Raw genomic sequence first — 21,834 nt, 5'->3', positions numbered from 1 at the left:
TGAAGACATATAATACAATTTAATACCTGTGATGGTTGTAGAAATTTCAGAACATCTCATTGTTCCATTCAAACACTGGCTAGCAAAAAAATAGAAACATTATTACTACTGCAATTACTACTACCCTGTTAACAGTTAATTAAAAAAGTCAATTTAAATAGTGTCCAGGCAGCTATACATGTAAAAAAGTTAAACCTTTTTGAACAAAAATTAATATAAGACACTGTCTTATTTTCGGGGAAACATGGTAGGCAGAGTTTGTTACACAAAGCTTAAAATAAGAATGTTACCCCATTCTGTCACAACAGATTTAACTGAACATTTAAAGGAGTTGTCCCGTGGCAGCAAGTGGGGTTATACACTTCTGTATGGCCATATTAATGCACTTTGTAATATACATCGTGCATCAAATATGAGCCATACAGAAGGTATATACTCACTTTCCCTGCGCTGGCTTCCCGGTCTCCATGGTGCCGTCTAATTTCAGCATCTAATCGCCCGATTAGACGCACTTGCGCAGAAGGGTCTTCTCCCTTCTGGTCGGTCCGGGCACGAGCGGCGTTCTGGCTCCGCCCCCTTCTACGTGTCATCGCGTAGCTCCGCCCCGTCACGTGTGCCGATTCCAGCCTCCTGATTGGCTGGAATCAGCACACGTGACGGGGCAGAGCTACACGATGACGCGTAGAAGGGGCGGAGCCAGATGTATATTACAAAGTGCATTAATATGGCCATACAGAAGTGTATAACCCCACTTGCTGCCGCGGGACAACCCCTTTAACCATTCAGTCCAGAATTGTATCATTTAGTTATTAATATTTTAATCATATAGATTTCATCTTACCAGGAGCCGGACTGTCGCACTATCACTTCCCCTGGATGATAGATCCTGCCCTTATAGTAACAACGGCAGCTTGATCTAAAAGGTGGAAAAAATAATTGTAGGTCAATTACAATAAATTAAAGTAAATGTTTAAATTAGTAGCGAAACTAAAAAAAAAATATATATATATATATATATATATATATTTGAATTTCCTTGCTTATTTCTTAATAATGGGGAATGAAAAGATCTCAACACGGTACACATCTACCCCATCTATAAAAAATTGTTCTCCATATCATAACATTCATAAAGCTAGAGAATAATGACTATTACAGTATGAAGTACTGTGAAACTGCTCCATTACATTTTTAAAAATGTAACTCATTTAGAAACGGATGGCAGCAACACATCTCACAAAAGTTGAGCCAGGGCCATGTCTACTATTGTAGTCCCCTCTTCTTTTTACAATAGTCTTCAAATGTTTGGGATGAATAGACCAATTGCTGGAGTTTTTGGAGAAGAATGTTGTCCCATTCTTATTTGATATAGGGTTCTAGCTGCTCCACAGTCTTGGGGCTTCTTTGGTGGATTTTTCATTTCATAATGCTCCAAATCTTTTCTATTGGTGAAAGGTCTGGACTCCAAGCGGTCAGTTCAGCCCCCGGACTCTTCTACTGTGAAGCCATAGTGTTATGATGGATGCAGTAATGTGGTTTAGCATTGTCTTGCTGAAATATAAGGCCTTCCCTGAAAGAGACATTGTCTGGATGGGAGCATATGTTCTTCTAAAACCTCTGTATACTGCCCAGCATTGATAGTGCCTTTCATGATGTGTAAGCTGCCCATGCCATAGGCACTAATGCAACCCTATGCCATCAGAGATGTGGGCTTTGGAACTGTGCGCTGATAACAAGCTGGGGGGTCCCTATCCTCCAGAGTCCACCGGACACGGCGCCCATGTTTTCCAAAAAGAGTTTCAAATTTTGATTCTTCTGACCAGAAAACAGTTTTCTATTTTGCCTCAGTCCATATTAAATGAGCTTTGGCTCAGATAAGACGTCAGTGTTTCTAGATTGTGTTGGTATATGACTTTTTCTTTGCATGATAGAGCTTTAACTGGCATCATTCACAGACATTGATTTCTGGAAGTATTCCTGAGCCCATGCAGTGATTTTCATTACAGAATAATGTCTGTGTTTAATGCAGTGATGCCTGAGGTCCTGTAAATCACGAGTATCCAATATTGACAGCCAGCCTTTTTCCTTGTGTACACGAATTTCTCCAGATTCTCTAAATCTTTTGATGATATTATATACTGTAGATGGTGGGATATTCAAAGTCTTCGCAATTTTAAGTTGTGGAACATTTTTCTGAAATTGTTCCACAATTTTTAGATGCAGTTTTTCACAGATTGGTGAACCTCTGGCCATCTTTGCTTCTGAGAGACTCTGCTTCTCTAACACGGTGATGTGACTTACTATAAAGTTGGCCATCCTGCTGTTTTTTATTACTACCAATTACTTTTCAAGCCTTTTGTAACTCCTGTCCCAAGTTTTATGAGATGTGTTGCTGACATTAATTTCTAAATCAGTAAATTTTTTTATAAAATGGAAAAATGTCTCATTTTCAACATCTATATTTCAATATATATGTGTTCTATGTTCTATTGTGAATAAAATACGGTTATATGAGATTTCCAAATCATTGCATTGCATTGTTGGTGCCCAAAAGTGTGTTGCCAGTATTTCTGAAGCTTGTTGGCTGTTCCTGAACCATGATATCAAAGTTGTGATAGACATCTGACAGAATAGCACACTGAGGCAGGCCATGTGCGGATGATCCTAGAGGGGAGCATTGGGTTGTATGTCTGGTGTCTGAGCAACAATTTGCCACAGTGGACGAACTGACCCAGCAGTAAAACAGCAGAGAAGTTAGACAAATTTCGACAATGATCATGTGATGTACCTTACATTGACTGAGATTCAATAGTCGAAGACCAACCAGGTGTTCCCTTATGATCACACTTCATCACCAACAATGTCTAGCATGAGCCCAGTAAAGACATAACTGGAACTTGGACACATGGCAGAAAGTCATCTCCTGCTGAACCATATGGATGCTCGGGTCCACATCTGCATTAACAGCATGAAGCCATATTGCACTGGTTCATCGTTGGGGTTCAACAGGCCTGTAATGGTGGTGTCATGGTCCAGGGAGCATTCTCCTTTCATGGCCTAAGACCGTTGGTCATTATATCACAATCCTTGTATGATGAATGCTATAGGGACATGTTAGTTGACCAACTGCACCCATATCATCAGGAAGTCTTACCAAACCACAGTGCCATTTTTTAGCAGGACAGTGCTGTGTGTTATCAGGCCTGGATCACTAGAGAGTGATTGGAAGAACATGATAATTAATTCTCCACACTCCCTTGGCCTCCAAACTCACTGGACTATAACGTCATTGAACATGTTTGGGATATACTGGAAAGGGCTGTGAGATCTGCTCTTCTTTATTCACACCAACTGATAAAGCTGCTGCAGTGGGCAATGGTTGAGTACAGAGGATGTTTGCCACCTTGCGCAATCTGTTCCCAGATGCATGAAAGCCACGATCCCCCCAAAAGGTGGACTAACGCATTATTATGTAAGTGTTCCTAATGCAGTGGTCATTCAGTGTATTGTAAAATTACTTTGCCCAGAATTATGTATCGGTATCTTAATAAGAAACTGTTTCACATCAGGTTTATGGAAAATCATATACTTACATTGGAACACAAAAGCTAAGAGACTCATCAAAGTACTTTCCATCAGGGCAATTACATCCTTCAATACATTCATCAGTGCAGACTTCTCCCAGAGAAAGAGAAAGGCAAGTCCGTCCACAGTAAGAGGAGCACTGGTGGTACATCATTCCATACCGACATATTACTCCTATAGAAGAGAGTTAATATAATTGTATGTACATGTTGTAATAACATCAGTTACGGTAGTATTTGTGCAGTCAACATTCTTTGGGACCAGACGTACAGGATTATTAGAATGGAGCAATAAGTGAGAGGCTAATAATGATACAGATCCTGTAGAATGACATGCAGCTCAATGCAAACTAGAGTGCAGCAGGAAGTAACATTAAATCTCGTCACATCATCGTATTTTATCTTAACTAGATGTGTTTTCTTGTTGGTTATTATTGTTCAGCATCTTGTTTCCAATTATACAACATTCTAGATTAGCAAGTGCCAGATATATTGAGTCTACTAGGGGACAAGATTAACTTAATTGTAAACCAAACTTACCCTTGGGGATCAATATTAATAATTGATTCATTTTATCTTCCTACATCCTGCATTCATGACATATGTATATGTCATAAAATGTGTGTTCTAAAGGCACAGTGCCATTAATGTCAGCTATGCCCATGCAATCAGTAGCATGAGCCCGATGGTGATTGACAGCATGGTTCCAGCTGTAATGTCCAAGCTCAAACATCCAATATTAGCTGTTTAACTCCTAAAATAGCGATTGCAGCATGCTGATGGGATAACATGGCAGCACGGCCCTTAAGGCCCACTTCCTGACAAAGGCTCCGAGGTCTTATAGAGATATCTGACAATATACTAATGTAAAAGTATTGGTCTCCTTTTAGATTAGATGATTGTATTGCACTTAAAGGGGTTTTGTCATTAAAAAAAAAAAAATCAATACTCACCTATTCCTCCCCAGGCAGTCTTCTTATGGCATCTTCTGCCCACTGAGCTTCTCCAGACCCCTGAGTCACCTCACCACAAAGACGTTCTTTCTTCTTCCTGCAGGTCAGTGTAGGTTACGTCACTAATGATGTAATGTTCACTGCTTAAGAAGGAATGCCGATCTATGGCCAAAACTAAACATGCTTGCTGTCTCTCCGCGAGAGTTCATATACTATTGCAGAGAGACAACGCGCATGCACAATCTCCACAATAGCTCGGCACTCCCTGCTAGGCTATGAACGCTACGCTACTAGTGACTGGGTACATTGCCCTGCAGGAAGGAGACTACCAAGAATGGATGCTTTACCCCTGAAAGACGAAGAATTGGCCGGCTTGCGGTGAGGTGACTTGGGGGAACTGCAGGAGACCGGAGAAGATCAGCCGGGAGAAGATGCGGTAAGAAGACTGACAGGGTTTAGGTGAGTATAGAATTTTTGTTTTCTATTGACAGAACTCCTTTAAGCACCCAATGATCTTCCATTAAATGGAGGTAGAGAGGGCCAGAGATCACTTCTGGCTGCCAGCCTCCATTCACAGTAAACAGGCAGTGGTTTATAGATGAACGACTGCCTGTTTGCACAGAGCGATCATTGTTTGATTTTTATGTTTTCCCTTGGAATATTCCAGCAGTAATCAGCCAGCATCGCAGGCATCCCATTTCCTAATTGCCATTTTTATACAGTTTTTCATATAGTTTCAAAAATGAAAGCTGAGCTGTGATTGGTTGCTATGGGCAACAGCGACATTTTTACTATGAGACAGTTTTGATAAATGAGGCTTATGGTTTTACTGGTCAATATATTGTAACAAAATTATACAATATTGAATCTCTTTCTTTTTTTTAATATATATATAACTTCATTATCGTCCCCGACAGACAATTTTAGTTGCCGTATTTGGATTCAGCACCCTGAATATAGGTATGAACACTGTTGATTGTACATCAGTTCTTCCAACCATCAACATGCCAGACTGTACTAGCAGCTTGGGGACATACAATGCATTCTGATTGAGTTGAAGTCAGGGCTCTGGCTGGGCCACTCAGGGACATTCACAGAGTTGTCCTTAAGCCACTCCTTTGTTGTCTTGGATGTGTGATCAGGGTCTTGTTGGAGGAAGAACCTTCTGCCCAGTCTGATGTCCCTTGCGCTCTAAGGCCTTAGTCAGACGGGCGTTTTTTTGCACGATTTGCGCATGCGCATGCGTCCGACGATTTTTAAAACCATTGCTTTGCAATGGTATCGGACACATGAGCGCTTTTTATGCGCTCGTCCGATAAATTATAGAACAGAAATCGCAGATCGCACCTATCTGCGATTCCTGTTCTCTTCTCTATATGCACTCAATGGGGCCGGCGGCAGCAGCGCCGACCCCATTGAGAACATATAGAAGACAAATCATTCTTCTCTGCCACAGCTGTTACAGCTGTGGCAGAGAAGAACGATGTTTGCCCATTGAATTCAATGGAGCCGGCAATACAGCCGGCTCCATTGAAAGCAATGGGCTGCCGGCGTGCGCGGGATGAATTGTCGGGAAGGGCTTAAATATATAAGCCTTCCCTGCAATTCATCCAGAAAAGTGTTAAAATAAAAAAAATATACATACTCACCTCCTCCCGGCAGCCAGAGTTCCGCGCGGCCGGCCTGCAGTGGGTGTGAAGGGGGTGTGAGTCAGACCTGCCCCCTGATTGGCTCAGCGCTGAGCCAATCAGAGGCAGGTCTGACTCACACCCAGCCAATCAGGGGGCAGGTCTGACTCACACCCCCTTCACACCCACTGCAGGCCGGCCGCGCGGAACTCTGGCTGCCGGGAGCAAGTGAGTATGTATATTTTTTTTATTTTAACACTTTTCTGGATGAATTGCAGGGAAGGGCTTATATATTTAAGCCCTTCCCGACAATTCATCCCACGCTTGCCCGCAGCACATTGCTTTCAATGGAGCCGGCTGTATTGCCGGCTCCATTGAATTCAATGCGCTGGACAGCTCCGGCCCGTTTCTAATGAAACGCGGCTAGGAGCAGATTTTCGGGCACCGGTCACGCGATTTGCGGATGCGCATCCGTCATGCGATCCGCAGATCGCGCGAAAAAACGCCCGTCTGACTAAGGCCTGAATCAGGTTTTCATTAAGAATATATCTGTACTTTGCTCCATTCAGCTATCCATCAACCATGACCAATCTTGCTGTCCCAGATGCTGAAAAACACTTCCATAGCATAATGCTTCCACCTCCATGCTTCATTGTAGAGATGGTATTGGGAAGTGTCTAGTTTCCTCCAGACATAATGCTGAGAATTGAGGCCAAAAACTTCAAATCTTGGTTTTGAATCTTGTTTCTGATAGTTCTTTAGATAATTTCTGGCAAACTCCATGGGGGCTTTCATGGGTCTTTTACTGAGGAGAGGCTTCTCTCTGGACACTCTGCCATAAAGCCTAGTGATGGTTGACCTTCTGGAGGTTTCTCCCATCTGCACACAGGATATTTGGAACTTAGTCAGAGTAATTGATTTCTTTGTCGCCTCTCTTACCAAGGACTTTCTCCACTGATTACTTACTTTGGTGGGTCAGTCCTGGTTATTCCAAATATCTCCTATTTAAGAATAATGGGGAACACTGTGCTCTTGGAAACCTTTTTGTAGCCTTCTCCAGATCCGTGCCTGCACACAATCCTGTCTCCGAGCTCTACATGTAGTTCTTTCCTCCTCTAAAGATTTTACAAATGCATTGTAGTTTGAAAAAGTGCAAAACTGGGCTTGACCATAGTGGCAAACGATCAGCAGTAGTTGGCTGACCATACTGTACATCCTTAGTTTCAGACGATGATAGCTAAAAAAAATCCCATATTGCTGATCAGTTTTTCGGTATACAGTAGTTTACTATCAGCCATTGCAAACGATCATTCGCTATAATGATGAATGTCTGAAATTGTCATAATCCGCCATTTGGTCGCTTTTCATCTTATGTATATGGATACCTTTACTTTAAGATAAAAGGTAACTAATATAGACCCCAACAACTATAATAAATCAATATTATGCTTTGTGCTGCATAGACAAATGCACTGGGAACAATTATCAATTTAAAACATTCTGCGTTTTGTAACTACTCACCACAAAATGAAACCTGTGATCTGAAGTTGATGGAAACACCATGCTTGTTGCAGATGTAGGCATAGTGAGCCAGTGCATTGCACAGACAATTACTGCCACACTTACATGCATCAAAACGGCACAACTGGTAATACAATCCTGGACTCACGTAGGCATGACACGGAGCAAAAAGTTCCTGATTGATAACATCACAGTGGGTTGCATATCCGACTGGAAGATAAAATTGTGTTATATTCTTACATATATGAATATATGTGTTAGTCTTCGCTTTCATGATTTTTGCATATACATTGAGAGCACCTTATGATGTATACAATAACATGTCAACTTAACAATTAGGACCTAACGGAACATCTAGAAAGGGTAATACTTTTTCACAGCTCTGTCACTTTTAGCTGAGATTTGCTTTACATCAGCATTGTAGTAATTATGTTAATTTCTTCAGGTTAAGCCACCTTTTGAGCGATAATCGTTGTGTGTAACTGCCCTGACATCGTGCAGTTTTCGTTAAGCCGACGCTCATCATTGTCTTTCAGCGTGCTGAAAGAGAACGATCAGCCTTATCAGGAATTCACAGTGGGATACAGCTGATACTATTGTATTCCCTGAACATAGGCGGGGTATGAAGAACACAGCGGTCCAGCTGTGTTCTTTATACTCCACACAGAGCGCACAGCTGTATACCAGCACTTGACTTGACAATCTTTGCCCACTCTTCCTTGCATAAGTGCTCCAAATATCAGATTGAGGGGGCATCTAATGTGTACCACGTAGATTACTTTTTCTTTGCAGTAGGTGCTAATATTTCACTAGAAAGTTTAACTGGGGCAAGAAAGGTCCAAATTATATTATGAAGCTTGTCACTGTTTGGACCCTAAAACTTAACTTAATAATTATAGTTAAAATACAGAAACTGACACACATACATGGGACACACAAAAATAAGAAATGTACTAAATATATACTCTAGGATACTTCTTACTGGCTTACATGAGTAAATATCAAATATGGACGATTGTTATATGTCCTGAATTTTAATGGGTGTGTTTGGTGCCACTGTAGGTAAACCCAAATAAGAGGGACAATATTAAACAATGTTGATCTTCTCCCTGAGGCGTAGGGGAGTTTATTTTGACAGTACACTACAACAGGCAGGAATAACCCCCCGATGAAGTGTCAATCAGTTATAGATCTTACTCGTCACCAGGACAGAAGACAACTCTGCCGTGACATTAAATCAGGTATAATGAATTTAATAGGTCTAGTTTGGTCCAACGCGTTTCCTCAGGGACCTGAATGTGCCTCAATGATATGCCTCTATAAGTATGCTTAGTCACCCCAATAGGTGGTTTCCTCTATTATGGTATCTGCTAGGGCAACATATTATGAAAAATGTTGACACAGGATGAGTGAATTACCTTATTGGGTGCTTAACAATCTTATTACACTGGGCCTGATGAGATCGGGTGTCACTATTATATGTATGGCATCATGGAGAATCCCCCATTGAGATGATTGTGTCAAAATACATTCACGATTATCTATAATAGGTGTCTACTAGAGATAGCTTCGGTGAGTTGTCCGGGTAAGGCTCCTTACATCACAGAAGGAATATGTACTGACTGGAGCTTTTTGAGATACACCCCTATGGGGTGGTACCAATGAGTTCTATATAAGAGAACTCCTCTAATGGCACTCATTGAGTGATGTAAGGAGCGTTACCCGGACAACCCACCGAAGCTATCTCTAGTAGACTCCTATTATAGATAATCATGAATGTATTCTGACACAATCGTCTCAATGGGGGATTCTCCATGATGCCATACATATAATAGTGACACCCGATCTCATCAGGCCCAGTGTAATAAGATTCTAAAGCACCCAATAAGGTGCCTCACTCATCCTGTGTCAACATTTTTCATTCTATGTTGCCCTAGCAGATACTATAATAGAGGAAACCACCTATTGGGGTGACTAAGGATACTTATAGAGGCATATCATTGAGGCAGATTGGGGTCCCTGAGGAGCTCCTGAGTGGAGCGAAACGCGTTGAACCAAACTAGACCTATTAAATTCATTATACCTGATTTAATGTCATGGCAGAGTTGTCTTCTGTCCTGGTGATGAGTAAGATCTATAACTGATTGACACTTCATCGGGGGTTATTCCTGCCTGTTGTAGTGTACTGTCAAAATAAACTCCCCTACGCCTCAGGGAGAAGATCAACATTGTTTAATATTGTCCCTCTTATTTGGGTTTACCTACAGTGGCACCAAACACACCCATTAAAATTCAGGACATATAACAATCGTCCATATTTGATATTTACTCACGTAAGCCAGTAAGAAGTATCCTAGAGTATATATTTAGTATATTTCTTATTTTTGTGTGTCCCATGTATGTGTGTCAGTTTCTGTATTTTAACTATAATTATTAAGTTAAGTTTTAGGGTCCCAACAGTGGCAAGCCTAATATTTCACTACAACTAAATATGTTCTACACTTCATTACACGTATTCATAGATCATCTTCTCCTTTATTTTCTATTTTCCTTTACTGTAGTTGAAGATACTTGCATCTTTACATAAAAAACAACCTAAGGCCGCCTGTCCACGGAATCCGTCCCGATGCCCAGCAGGTGACCCCCACGTACCTGTCCCGCATCTTCTTCTCTGTACTTTGGATGTGCTGGCCTGCGATCCATCACGCATGTGCAGTACAGGGGACGCCGAGTCGTCACTATAGCGATGACGCAGCTCCCGCGGCGATTCTGCGATGTTGATTGCAGAATGGCTGCGGGACGCATGGCTTCCATTGACTTCGCAATCAATTTCCACTCGTGGGCAGGAAATCGAGTTTTTACATTGCATGCTATTGACTGTATTTGCTTGCGGAGTCCAGAGGTGGAATCCCACTCCGGACTCCGCATTGCAAATCCGTCCGTGGACTGGAGCCCTAACTTCATAAAAAAAGAGAGTAGACAAAGCAATGACATATGTAAGGGTAAGTCAGGAGGAATGAAGGACTTGGAGTGATTGTGATGGTCCAATTACTGATGAGGCCATCAGCAGTTAAATGAGCTTTATCACAAAAGGACTTCCATTTTTTGGGCTTACCATTCTGAAGATTAGTGTCACATGGATCTATTACAGGGATGTTTACTGGAGTTAAACAGGCTGATGATATTTTCCAGGCATTAGCGTGAAGTTGTGGGGTTCCTTCAATCATACCAGCTGGTGAGCTGATAAGAGGAAATGAAAGGTTTAGGAATAAACTAATAAACACTTATATATGCAAATTATGCACTGTCCCTTATGTAAGAGGGGCCCATACACCCCCCGGTGACTCTCGGTAGACATGCACACTGTTCTTCGGTTACAGTCCAGGGACTAAAATGCCCATATGACCGAAATCAAAGGGTTCTATTCACTGCATATTGTGTGCGCTCACTTCCGATCGTGTGAACGGGTAACTTCAAATAGCTGGAATTCACCCAGTCACGTGATCTTTAGTGCAGTATGGCCACTATCTTTTCATGCGCCTATACTGCGCTAAAAGAGCTGTTCTAGAGTTGTTTATTTTAAAACATGTCTATAATGTACTTCTTAAGGTTATGTTTACATGGACCAATCCATGTCAGATTTTTCCGCGCAGACTCCATCTCAAAATCCACAGCAGGAATCCGTAGGTGAGCCACAGATTTGTACTTGCAGTTACTGCAGATCCCGCACACGGATTTAGCCTTTTTCAGTGGGGTAAATCTGTGTGTAGATGTCCCGATGTGGATTCTGCATCAAGAAGTCACTTTTTGGTTTTTTTTAAAAAAAGAATACAGCACAGTTTTGTATTAGAATTAGAGATGAGCGAGTATACTCACTAAGGCACATTACTCGAGTGAGTAGTGCCTTAGCCGAGAATCTCCCCGCTCATCTCTAAAGATTCGGGGGCCGGCGCCGGTGACAGGTGAGTTGCGGCGGGGAGAGAGGGAAAGAGAGATCTCCCCTCCGTTCCTCCCCGCTCTCCCCCGCGGCCACTGAATCTTTAGAGATGAGCGGGGAGATACTCGGCTAAGGCACTACTCGCTCGAGTAATGTGCCTTAGCAAGTATACTCGCTCATCCCTAATTAGAATGCATTCTCTACTTTCGGATGATTTCACCGCAAATTTGACACAATGTCCATGATATGACTATAGCCTAATTGTATGTAATAAATATGAGTCAACATCAGATAGTCTTACAGAAAGTCATCTCTTAGATTGCCGTTAAATGTTCCACATAGGCCCAATGTTCTCCTCTTCCAGGAACTACTGGCCTGAATATAAAGTCTGTCACCTCCTTTAGCAAACTGGATTCTTATTCCAAACTTTGTCTTCAGCTGCACAAACATGGAAGACAAATTTCGAACCTCAATATCACCTGTAGAAAAAGCACATATACATAAATGACAAGTACCCTACTGGCTATGTTTGTGTTCCATATTGCTGTATATGTTACATTTGTGAGTCAAGGTGCCCCCTAGTGTTGTTTCTGAGAATGCATTGCAACAACAAATAACTGCTATAGTGGTTTGAGGGACTTTTTTCGTATTCCCTTGAAGCAAATAATGTTCTTAGAAAGCTGCTGTTACTTATTGTAACCACTATCAAGGTCGTCTGCAATTTTAAATTGGTATTGGGAAGATTGGTCCTGAAATGTTTTATATACCGCACTGCTTTGCCAATGACAACTTTTTCTCTACCAGTTTAATAACTTTATATTATACTTTTTTTAATGCCTTCGGGAACTCCCTCATTCCATCTGACATATTCCATCCAGAATATAATCTACCTGGTTTAAAGAGTCACCCAACCAATATTCCAAAATCACCTTCACCTGACAAGCCCACGACTGGTTACATTGACTCCCTATGCCTTATAGATTGTAAGCTTGTATTGACAGAGTTTCAACCCAGTGTGTTTTGTAAACATTTGTTTAACCCTTTGCAATCCAATTTAGGATTCAGGACTTCCTAGGGGGTTTTCTCTTTCTGCCATTATACAATGGCGCAATCTGTTGGCTAGACATCAGAGCTGTACAGCCTTTAATAAGAATGTCTTTAGACATCAGACAGTGGATTGGAAAGGGTTAATATTTGTATCACAAGGTGTTTTATAGCAGTTATAATCTATTACCCCAATATTCTGCTATGTATAGTACTACCTTGTTTACCTGAAAATAAGACAGGGTCTTATATTAATTTTTGCTCTAAAGGATTTTACTTTTTTACATGTATAACTGCCTGGACACTATTTACATTGACTTTTTTTAATTAACTGTAACTAGGGCCTAATTTTGAAGTAGGGTTTATACCTCAAGCATCCTGAAAAATCCTGAAAAATCATTCTGCATCCTCACAAATCCTAAAAAATCGTGCCAGGGCTTATTTTCAGAGTAGGTCTTATTTTCGGGGAAGCAGGGTATGAAAGTCGACAATGCTATATAACTATTAGCAATATATAAACAAAATACAAGTTACAGGTAAAGTGTAAAATGCAAGCATTGTATAAAATGCCTAGACAATCTATAGATGTGTGAAGTTTTTAGACAAAGTACGAAATGCGTGTTTCATTTAAATATGCTATATACTTTTCCTAGGCATTGAACAACAGCACCAAATATTCCCCTGGTATCAACTTTTTTTTACTTCGAGCAATCTAAACCCTATACCCCACTCAGTATGCACACCAACCTTTATTGGGTACCCTACAGTTCTTTCACTAGAGACCTCTGTACACCTCTAGTTTAATTATAATTACCCTCTTTGCTTTAGCTCACTTAAGGCCCATTTAGACGCAACAATTATCGCTAAAAAGACATCTTTTGAGAGATATCGTTGTGTGTAAATGTGCCCATCTTTCACTTTTCTGCCGAATGATGAATTTCAGTTCTGCATGAAATCCATGGTTCAGCAGAATGGCTGATAAGACGGGGCCACACGCTGTGCTCTGCCTGGGACTGCTGATTACAGCTGATTGTGTTCTAAGCTGTCATCCCCACTGGCAGAACAAAGGTAATATAATCAGGTAACAGTGGGTGGCCTGTTCCCTGAATACAGCTCCCAGTGGCTCACATGCTACTAATTGGTACTAATAGGCATTAGTACCAAGTAGCGGTTTATGCAAAATGATTGCTCAAAAGCCATCTTTTGAGTGATCATCTTTGTGGTGTAAATGCACCTATCATTGTATAGCATATTTTTGACTAGTTATGGTGTTAATACTTGGCTACCCTCTATCTTGATAGTTATTGGGCTTGCCACCCCTCCCCATTTTTTATTTCAATGCTGTTTTGTGTTCTTTACAGTGTTTTTCTTTACTTTGTACCTGTATATCATTGTAGCTGTACATCGTGTTGAGCATATAATTAGGTCTAAGTCTAGAAACAGAAGCACAACAAACAACCATGGAGCCTATGTGAATGTTTGAAGGGGGCATCCCTTTGCCATTATTATTAGTAGCACAGGAGTTCAGAAAATGGAAAAGTTGTGGTTATTATGGTTTTCAGTCTGTCCTTTGAACACGTTTACTGGATTTCTCTCTCCTCCATTATTAATAGTGAGTAGAGATGAGCGAACCTACTCGGCCATGCCCCTTTTTCGCCCGAGCGCCACGATTTTCGGGCGAAAAGATTCGGGGGGGCGCCGTGGGTGAGTGGGGGTTGCAGCGGGGAGTGGGGGGGGGGAGGGAGAGAAAGGGCTCCCCCCTGTTCCCCGCTACTACCCCCCACTCCGCCAAGCCTCCCCCCACCCCCCAGCGCCCCCCGAATCTTTTTACCCGAGTACGGAAGTACTCGAAAATCGTGGTGCTCGATCGAGTAATTACTCGAAACGAGTATATTCGCTCATCTCTAATAGTGAGTATTATCTGACCCTTAAGGTTTTTTTTCACTAAAGACATATATTCCCTATAAATGACTGATTGCTGGGGTTCCAACCCCCGAAGACTCCCAGTGATCCCGAGAGCAGTACACCCTGAATGCCCTATGCATGACCACCACTTTATTCATTTCTGTGGGATGGCGGGAGATTGCTGAACACATCAATCTCTGCCTGTCCTATAGAAGTGTATGAAGTAGTAATTGCAAATGTGCACCGCTGTTCCATTTACAAGAACCATTCAGAGTGGGCTCTTGGGATAGCTGGAAATCCAAGCCTGGAGTGTAGGCAAGGTGGCTGTTTAACAGTTAAAACTTTCCCCTTTACCTCTACTGGAGTTTCTTTCTATTCATGTTTGGCCAGCTGGCTACACCACTGAGCATTACAGAGCAGATTATTGCCTTACTAGGACTAATGCATCGACACTGACAGCAGCATAGAGGGTGGTGATCGGCAGTGACTGGTCAACTGTAATCTGTGGAGGGAACTATAAGTGCGTTTTTGCTGCCTAATGTCACCCACTCATGGCCTGAACCTGCACAAGACAGGGAATATAATGTCGGGTGCTGTTGTTCAAGGGATGTGTGGGGCCCAAATTGACCACAAAAGAAGGCCTGGGATTCCCTTGAACACGTGAGTTCACACCCTATATTATCACAAATGATGATTATTGGTTCTACATACTCTGCATTTGCCCCCCCCCCCTCCTATCTTACACTGCACATCAGTCCAATCATTTCTCACATGCCCTCTGCCAACTGCAGTACCTGCCATATAGATGTACTTATGTATACCACATATCCTGTAGGTCAAGAAGGGTATCGTTAGTCCTTAAAGGGGTTTTGTCATTAGAAAAAAAAATTCTATACTAATGTATTCTTCCCCAGGCAGACTCCTTACCACAACTTCTTCTCACTGATCTTAACCAGTCTCCCCTGTCAGCTCACCCGCAAGCCGACCAGCTTGTTATGAAGCCTGCATTCCTCACATTCTTCGTCCTGCAGGTTAGTGAAGGTCACATCCCTGTGACATAGTATCTACTGGCTAGGAAAGAATGCTGATCTATTGCAGAGATAGCAGGCATGTGCAGTCTCTGCAATAGCTCGGCACTCCCTGCCAGACTGTGATTTAGTGACATAGCATACATTGCCGGGCAGGAAGAAAAATGCTTGTGAATGTACGTAACCTCACAGGAAGCAGAAGAATCAGCTAGCTAGAGATGAGGTGACCAAGGGGGATTGCAGAAGCCAGGAGAAGATCAGGTAAGTAGACTGATGGGGGAGGAATAGATAAGTACAATATTTTTTTGTTTTAATGACAAAACTCCTTTAAGGAGAGCACCTAAAAGGTGTGTGAGGAGACTTATAAGGCCCCACACACCTTCTAGGTGCTCTCTTTAAGAAGAAACGATAATCTTTCTGACCTACGTCTATAGGCCTCTCACTAGCCAAGCCAGAAACAAGCTGCACACTGATGAAGGGTAAAAACTCAGAAACAGCTGTATGTGTATGGCTTAGAATTTCGAGTCATTGTTATAAGGCTTCTTTAAAAACTTTTACATTGACTTACAGGAATGCTGAATTGCCGCAGGTGGCACTGCAGAGGCATTGTTCCATCTTCCCATTTGCACATATCCTGTATAACTGCCCCTTTAACCATTTCCAATCCACTGTCTGACCTCTGAAGACATTATGATTTAAGGCTGTACAGCTCCGATCTTGGAAGACATCCATCGGGGGTTCTCTTACTCTATATTGCCAGCCTCTCTGCTGTCGGAGCCTATCCACCGTGTCACCTCATGCAGTACTGGCTTTAGTCAGCATATAGTGCTGTTTAACGGCAGAAAAAGAGTAAGCCCCCTAGGAAAACCAGGATACAAATTGGATTGGAAAGGGTTAATGTGCCAACTGCTCAACTAGGGATCTCTATAACTGCTAACCAGCTCCAACTTTCTGTCTGCCACTCTGTCCTATAACATCTCAGCTGCCACCAAATATATATAGCTGCCAACCGACCCATACACCCATAGCTTTTTTCGTTATAACTCTGAAATCTGACCACCTACCCATGTATGTACATATGCATGGCTAGCTATCCATTTACCCCATGTATGTATATGTCTAATTGCCTACCTACCCTTTCTCTATGTCTCAGCTGCCTCTGCTACAAAGCTACTTTGCCCTGCTCCCCTCTGTCTATCGGTTTTATATCAGTTGGCTACTAACTTCTTACCTTACCCTGGTATCCACATTCTCTAATTATTCAACTGCGCTCACACCATTCTTACTTCCTAAATGCCCCAGTTCCTGCCAATCACCCACCTCCCCTAAATATCTGTAGCCTCTAATTACTTGGTCATATTCTCTAGAATGGAAGCGCTCTGGAGGTAATGGCAGTGGTCAGCACCAGCAGTAACCCTCCACTTGAGAAAATCTTGCATATGTCCCTGGTGCCAGCAGTGAGCTCCCCAGCAATCAGACATTTATCTCCTATCTTCTGGATAGAAGATAAATGATTTAATGGAAAAACCCGTTTAACAGCGAAGAGTGGCTGTCTGAAAAAAGAAGCTATGCTTCTTACTTTAGTAGTTACGCATTTCCCCTTATGGTGGCTTGCCATCTAGTAATCATATATCAGTTATTCATATACTATTTTCATAGAGCACTCACCATTCAGCATAAGACCTTGGTTAGGACCAAAATGGACATCTCCACTCCTCAAGATAGTGACCTGTTTATTAACGTCCTCATCTAGCACAAATGTGATTGACTGAATGCACGTATGGTCAGAATGCTTGAAAATAAAACAAAATATAGTAATTAAGTGTTTCCCATGCCTACAACAATGAACCGAACTCAGATTTAACAGTGTATTTAGTCTAATAAGGTCCAGATGTGTTCTCTTCCCTGCTGTTTTAGGCTGCATTTTGCGCATCCGATGCATATTGTGTGCACACTTACGAACCCCTCATAGACTTCTATGGGGCCCTTTGGTGCGCAAATGCACACAAAATAGATCATGTTATTGCTATTCTAGCAATGGTTTCTATCCTCTATGTACTATGCACGCAAATTTTGAGCCCGCAGATACGTGCATATATACGCCATAAGTCTATTTTGGCTGATGAGGGTAGACGTTTTAGGCATGTCTGTGTTCATATTGGGCTCCAGATTAGGAGGAAAAGAGTAGATTTTGTGCTCTATACTTTTCCCTGTAGTACGGTAGTAGTTAAAGTGTTCAAATAAATTGCTGGTCTGTATCAACGGTTTTGTATTACATCCAGAATGTTGCACCTAATAATGCCTGCTGTTTATTTTATTAATTTCTGTAGATATTATAACCTATTAATAAGCCCGGTGCTGTGTGAGGAGAAGCCGTCCTGTGCTACAAACAGCTTCTCCTCTTCACATCGTTTCTGCTCTCATCAGGACCTGATGCAGGGTGACACTTTCACAAAATAGTTTGGCTAAGCATATTGCAAGAAATGATTAGAATCATCTATTCTGTGCATTAAAAAAATGATGGTTACACTTTAACTGCAGGACACAAACCTTTGTTAGAGTGCTGGTTATATGACCTGTAGAAAAGTGCAGAATACACAGCCTAGAGGGTCTAAGCTATAGTAATGGATTCTTCACACCAAAAGTCACTTATCATCAGATGGATGCCTCAAAGATAAAAAAAACAAAACTCAGAGGGCTCCTTTAGGGGTTACAATTTGATAAGTACATTAGTAAATCTCACTGGCTTTCAAAATGAGAATGTACGGAAGCGGTGGTTTAAGGCATTCTCAGGGAGATAAAGTGTAATATCACTCTATCTATTTAGTTGTTCATCTCTCCACACGGCATAAGTGCTTCGCTTGGATCTAAAACACCAAATACCTGCTGTATGGGCTTAGATTCCAGGACTTTGAAGGTAATCTAGTCCTACACAAAGAGCCATTTGTGTAGAACTATTTGTTGAGTTTTGAGCAGCTCTTCAGTTGGATGAGATCCTAAAATTTGTATGTTCTGTCAATGCTCAACTCAGACATTGTCTTCAGTCCAGCGAGTCAACTGAGCAGCTTCATTCATCTGCTTAGTGGTAAATTGGAGTGCTCCCTGCCAATCAGAAGACTGATGTGCTCTATTAAGACACCTGTTTGTGTTGTAATAGAAACTGATTCTTGAGCAATCATGCAAAAGATATGCAAGGAATGAAAAGGTACTAATACAAAAGAAATGTGCCATTTGCTATAAATATTTATAAACTAGAGATCTAAAAGCACACTCAGTGCAAAAAGCCAATAAAAGTTAAGATTTTTTTGGGGGACGTGTTATGAGGCCTCATCATATGAACTACAATGTGAACTGTGCCCTATTTTAGGATGGCTTGTAACTGTTAGGGCGGAGTAGACAAATCATTGACTTAGATTGATTAAAGTGAATACCCGATGTTGTCTAAAAGATATGTCGGTTACTATTTATAAGTAGTGCTTTCCTGTATATATTTTCTTTAGTGTTGGCAGCTTATCTGCCTCTTAGGGTATAGCAATGATCAATGGCCACAGTTGTTAGTTATGTCTACAGAGAGTCTGGGGCAGTCTTACGTCCACCACCGATGTCACCAGAGGCTCGGGATGCTACCGTATGCTCTATATTGCAGATATGTGTGCTCAGCCTGACTGCTGTATATAAACATTACATTTCATTACAGTAAGCATAACATAATTATCACCAATCTATGCTATTGGTGAGAAAATTATTAATAGGACATTGCCACAACATATACTGAGCCAAAGGAACCTCAGTAAGGGGAAAGCCCGGAGATCTGCCTTAAGTGAGTATTCCGGGACTTTTACTATTCATTACCTATCCTCAGGATAAGTCAATCATAGTTGACCTGTGGGGCCTGCCACTCAGCATCTCCACTGATCAGCTGATCATCCGACCCACTGTCATTGCAGTGGGTCAAATGTCGTCATCGGTGATGAGGGTGGAAAGTGTAATAGACCCCTTTGCTCCCATTGAAATGAAAGGGAACAATGCACCCTATTACAAAAGTGTAATAGAAGGCAGCGCTCCCATTGATTTCAGTGGGAGAGAAGCCGTCTATTACACTTCCAGCCCTGACCACTAATAATGACATCCAGCCTGCTGCTCTGACAGCAATTCGGACTACCAGCTGAAAGGCTGGGTTCCCAAGTGGCGGACTCCCCACTGATCAACTATTGTTGACTATCCCGAGGATAGGTCATCAATAGTAAAAGTCTCGGTGTACCTCTTTAATATTGCTATAGCAGGATCATTCTGTCAATACGTCTTCTTTAGATTTTTATACAATTGGCAAGCTGTTTTTACAAATCCTGTATACTAATTAGGTGTTTCATGTTATAGGATAAGTTGGCCTTACCTGTTCACAGGAGGATTTCTGTAACGTGATAGTAAATTTATCTTTTCCAATTCCCTTGACCAGAATGTACTGACACAAGCCCAGGAATGTAAAATAACGTCCATCAAAAGTTGTGAAATGGGAATCACCAACCACAGAGCACTCAGCTGGAATAGAAAAGTGCATTTTTGCAGTAAATGCATGCAACTTTCAAAGTTAAAAAACAATTGAAGTAATTGATAAATTACTGTGTTTCCTCGAAAATAAGACAGTGTCTTATATTAATTTTAGTTCAAAAAGGTTTAACTTTTTTTACATGTATAGCTGCCTGGACACTGTTTAAATTGACTTTTTTAATTAACTGTTAGCAGGGCTTAATTTTGGAGTAGGGCTTACATTTCAAGCATCCTCAAAAAGCCTGAAAAATCATTTTGCACCCTCAAACATTCTGAAAAACTCATGCTATGTCTTATTTTCAGGGAAACAGGGTAGTTACGCATTGATTTTGACTACAATTTTATTTGTTACCACCATTATTGACAGCCCTCTGGATTTACATTTCGTTCGTTCACTCGTTTATTCATTCACTTTCACTGTACCAGTGACCGAGTGAATTATCGCAGTTTACACGCAACATTGTGTGAACCAGCAAATGATTTTTATGCCTGCGTAAAATGAACGAAGTGAACAAATTCTCGTACGTCGTACAATTGTTGGCTGTGTTTACACTGAACGATTATCGTTCAACTTGGCACGATCACACTATCTAGTGATTTTTGGAACGATCATCATTCCATGTAAAAGGGCCCTTATCTAGCCTAGTAGCTCACAGCTTTGCAATACGATGGGAACAGCCATGATTTCCAGTGAGTTTGGAACTACTGCAGCAATTTTTCAAGCTCTCCTGGACAAACACAAGGGTAAAGTACAATTGTCTAACTTTTGGAAGGAATTCCAGTTAAAATAATTAATCTTTAAACCTCACCTGGACATTCATGTTCTGTGCAGTTCCAAACACCACCAGTACAAATACTGCAATGTAAAATTAAACATATGCAAAAATCAGGAACATAAGTAGCAATATCTGCAAATACACATTTTTTATATATTGGACTTTTTATGGCCTAGTGTGTATGTGTGTAAGACTATTAGACTGTGAAACCCATGTGAGCTGAAACTGATGTGAGTGATTACATCGGTGTCTGTATATAGCATTATGAAATACACTATCCTATCGAAGGTAATGGGGCTCCTGAACGAAAACTTTAAATAGTATTTATTAACATATGTTAATACTTAGTAGGGCCTCCTTTAATCCTTAGTAAACTTTCTGGTAGCGTCTGATACATTTCAGCTGGTATTTCCTTCCATTCATCCTGAAAACTACTGGTGAGTTCTCTCAAAGAAGATGCATCGGCCCATCTACAATGGTGTAAGGAGTGTAATCATTGGACAGTTGAGCAATGGAAGAATGTTCTATGGAGTGACCAATCATGCTACTCCATCTTTAAATTAGGTAGACGTACCTGGGCGTGGAGGATGCCTGGGGGACACCTTTTAACTGAGTTTCTGCTCCAACAATTAAGTATGGCGGAGATTCCGTTATGATTTGGGGATGTTTTAAGTAGCATGGTTTCAATTCCTGGTTGTAGTGGCAAGAAGCATGAACACAGAAGTTTACCTTAACATTCTAGACAATAATGTTCTAGCAACAATATGGCAATACTCTGGAAATGGTCAGTAATTCTTCCAACAAGACAACGTGACTTGTCACAAATCCAGTGTTGCTGGTTCGAGAATATGGATGTTTCATGATTGGACTAGCCTCCACAAAGTCCTGACCTGAAGCTTGCTGAACATCT

At 41.4% G+C, this 21,834-nt stretch overlaps 1 protein-coding gene across 1 annotated transcript in view; it reads right to left on the bottom strand.

Moving 5' to 3' along the window:
• OTOGL (otogelin like) overlaps positions 1-21,834 on the bottom strand; it is a 205,614-nt gene that overhangs the window by 152,208 nt on the left and 31,572 nt on the right. Inside the window, exons 16-24 of the mRNA XM_066589295.1 lie at positions 20,958-21,004; positions 19,994-20,139; positions 17,269-17,392; positions 11,925-12,102; positions 10,802-10,926; positions 7,687-7,896; positions 3,594-3,759; positions 842-916; positions 27-79 (exon numbers count right to left, since the gene is read on the bottom strand). Coding sequence (XP_066445392.1) covers positions 27-79; positions 842-916; positions 3,594-3,759; positions 7,687-7,896; positions 10,802-10,926; positions 11,925-12,102; positions 17,269-17,392; positions 19,994-20,139; positions 20,958-21,004 — 1,124 coding nt within the window. The remainder of the gene's footprint in view (positions 1-26; positions 80-841; positions 917-3,593; positions 3,760-7,686; positions 7,897-10,801; positions 10,927-11,924; positions 12,103-17,268; positions 17,393-19,993; positions 20,140-20,957; positions 21,005-21,834) is intronic.

This window comes from Eleutherodactylus coqui, chromosome 2 (assembly GCF_035609145.1).
Source record: "Eleutherodactylus coqui strain aEleCoq1 chromosome 2, aEleCoq1.hap1, whole genome shotgun sequence".
NCBI lineage: Eukaryota > Metazoa > Chordata > Amphibia > Anura > Eleutherodactylidae > Eleutherodactylus > Eleutherodactylus coqui.
Note: the sequence above shows the minus strand (reverse complement) of the source record. Positions and strands in the feature narration are given on the sequence as shown.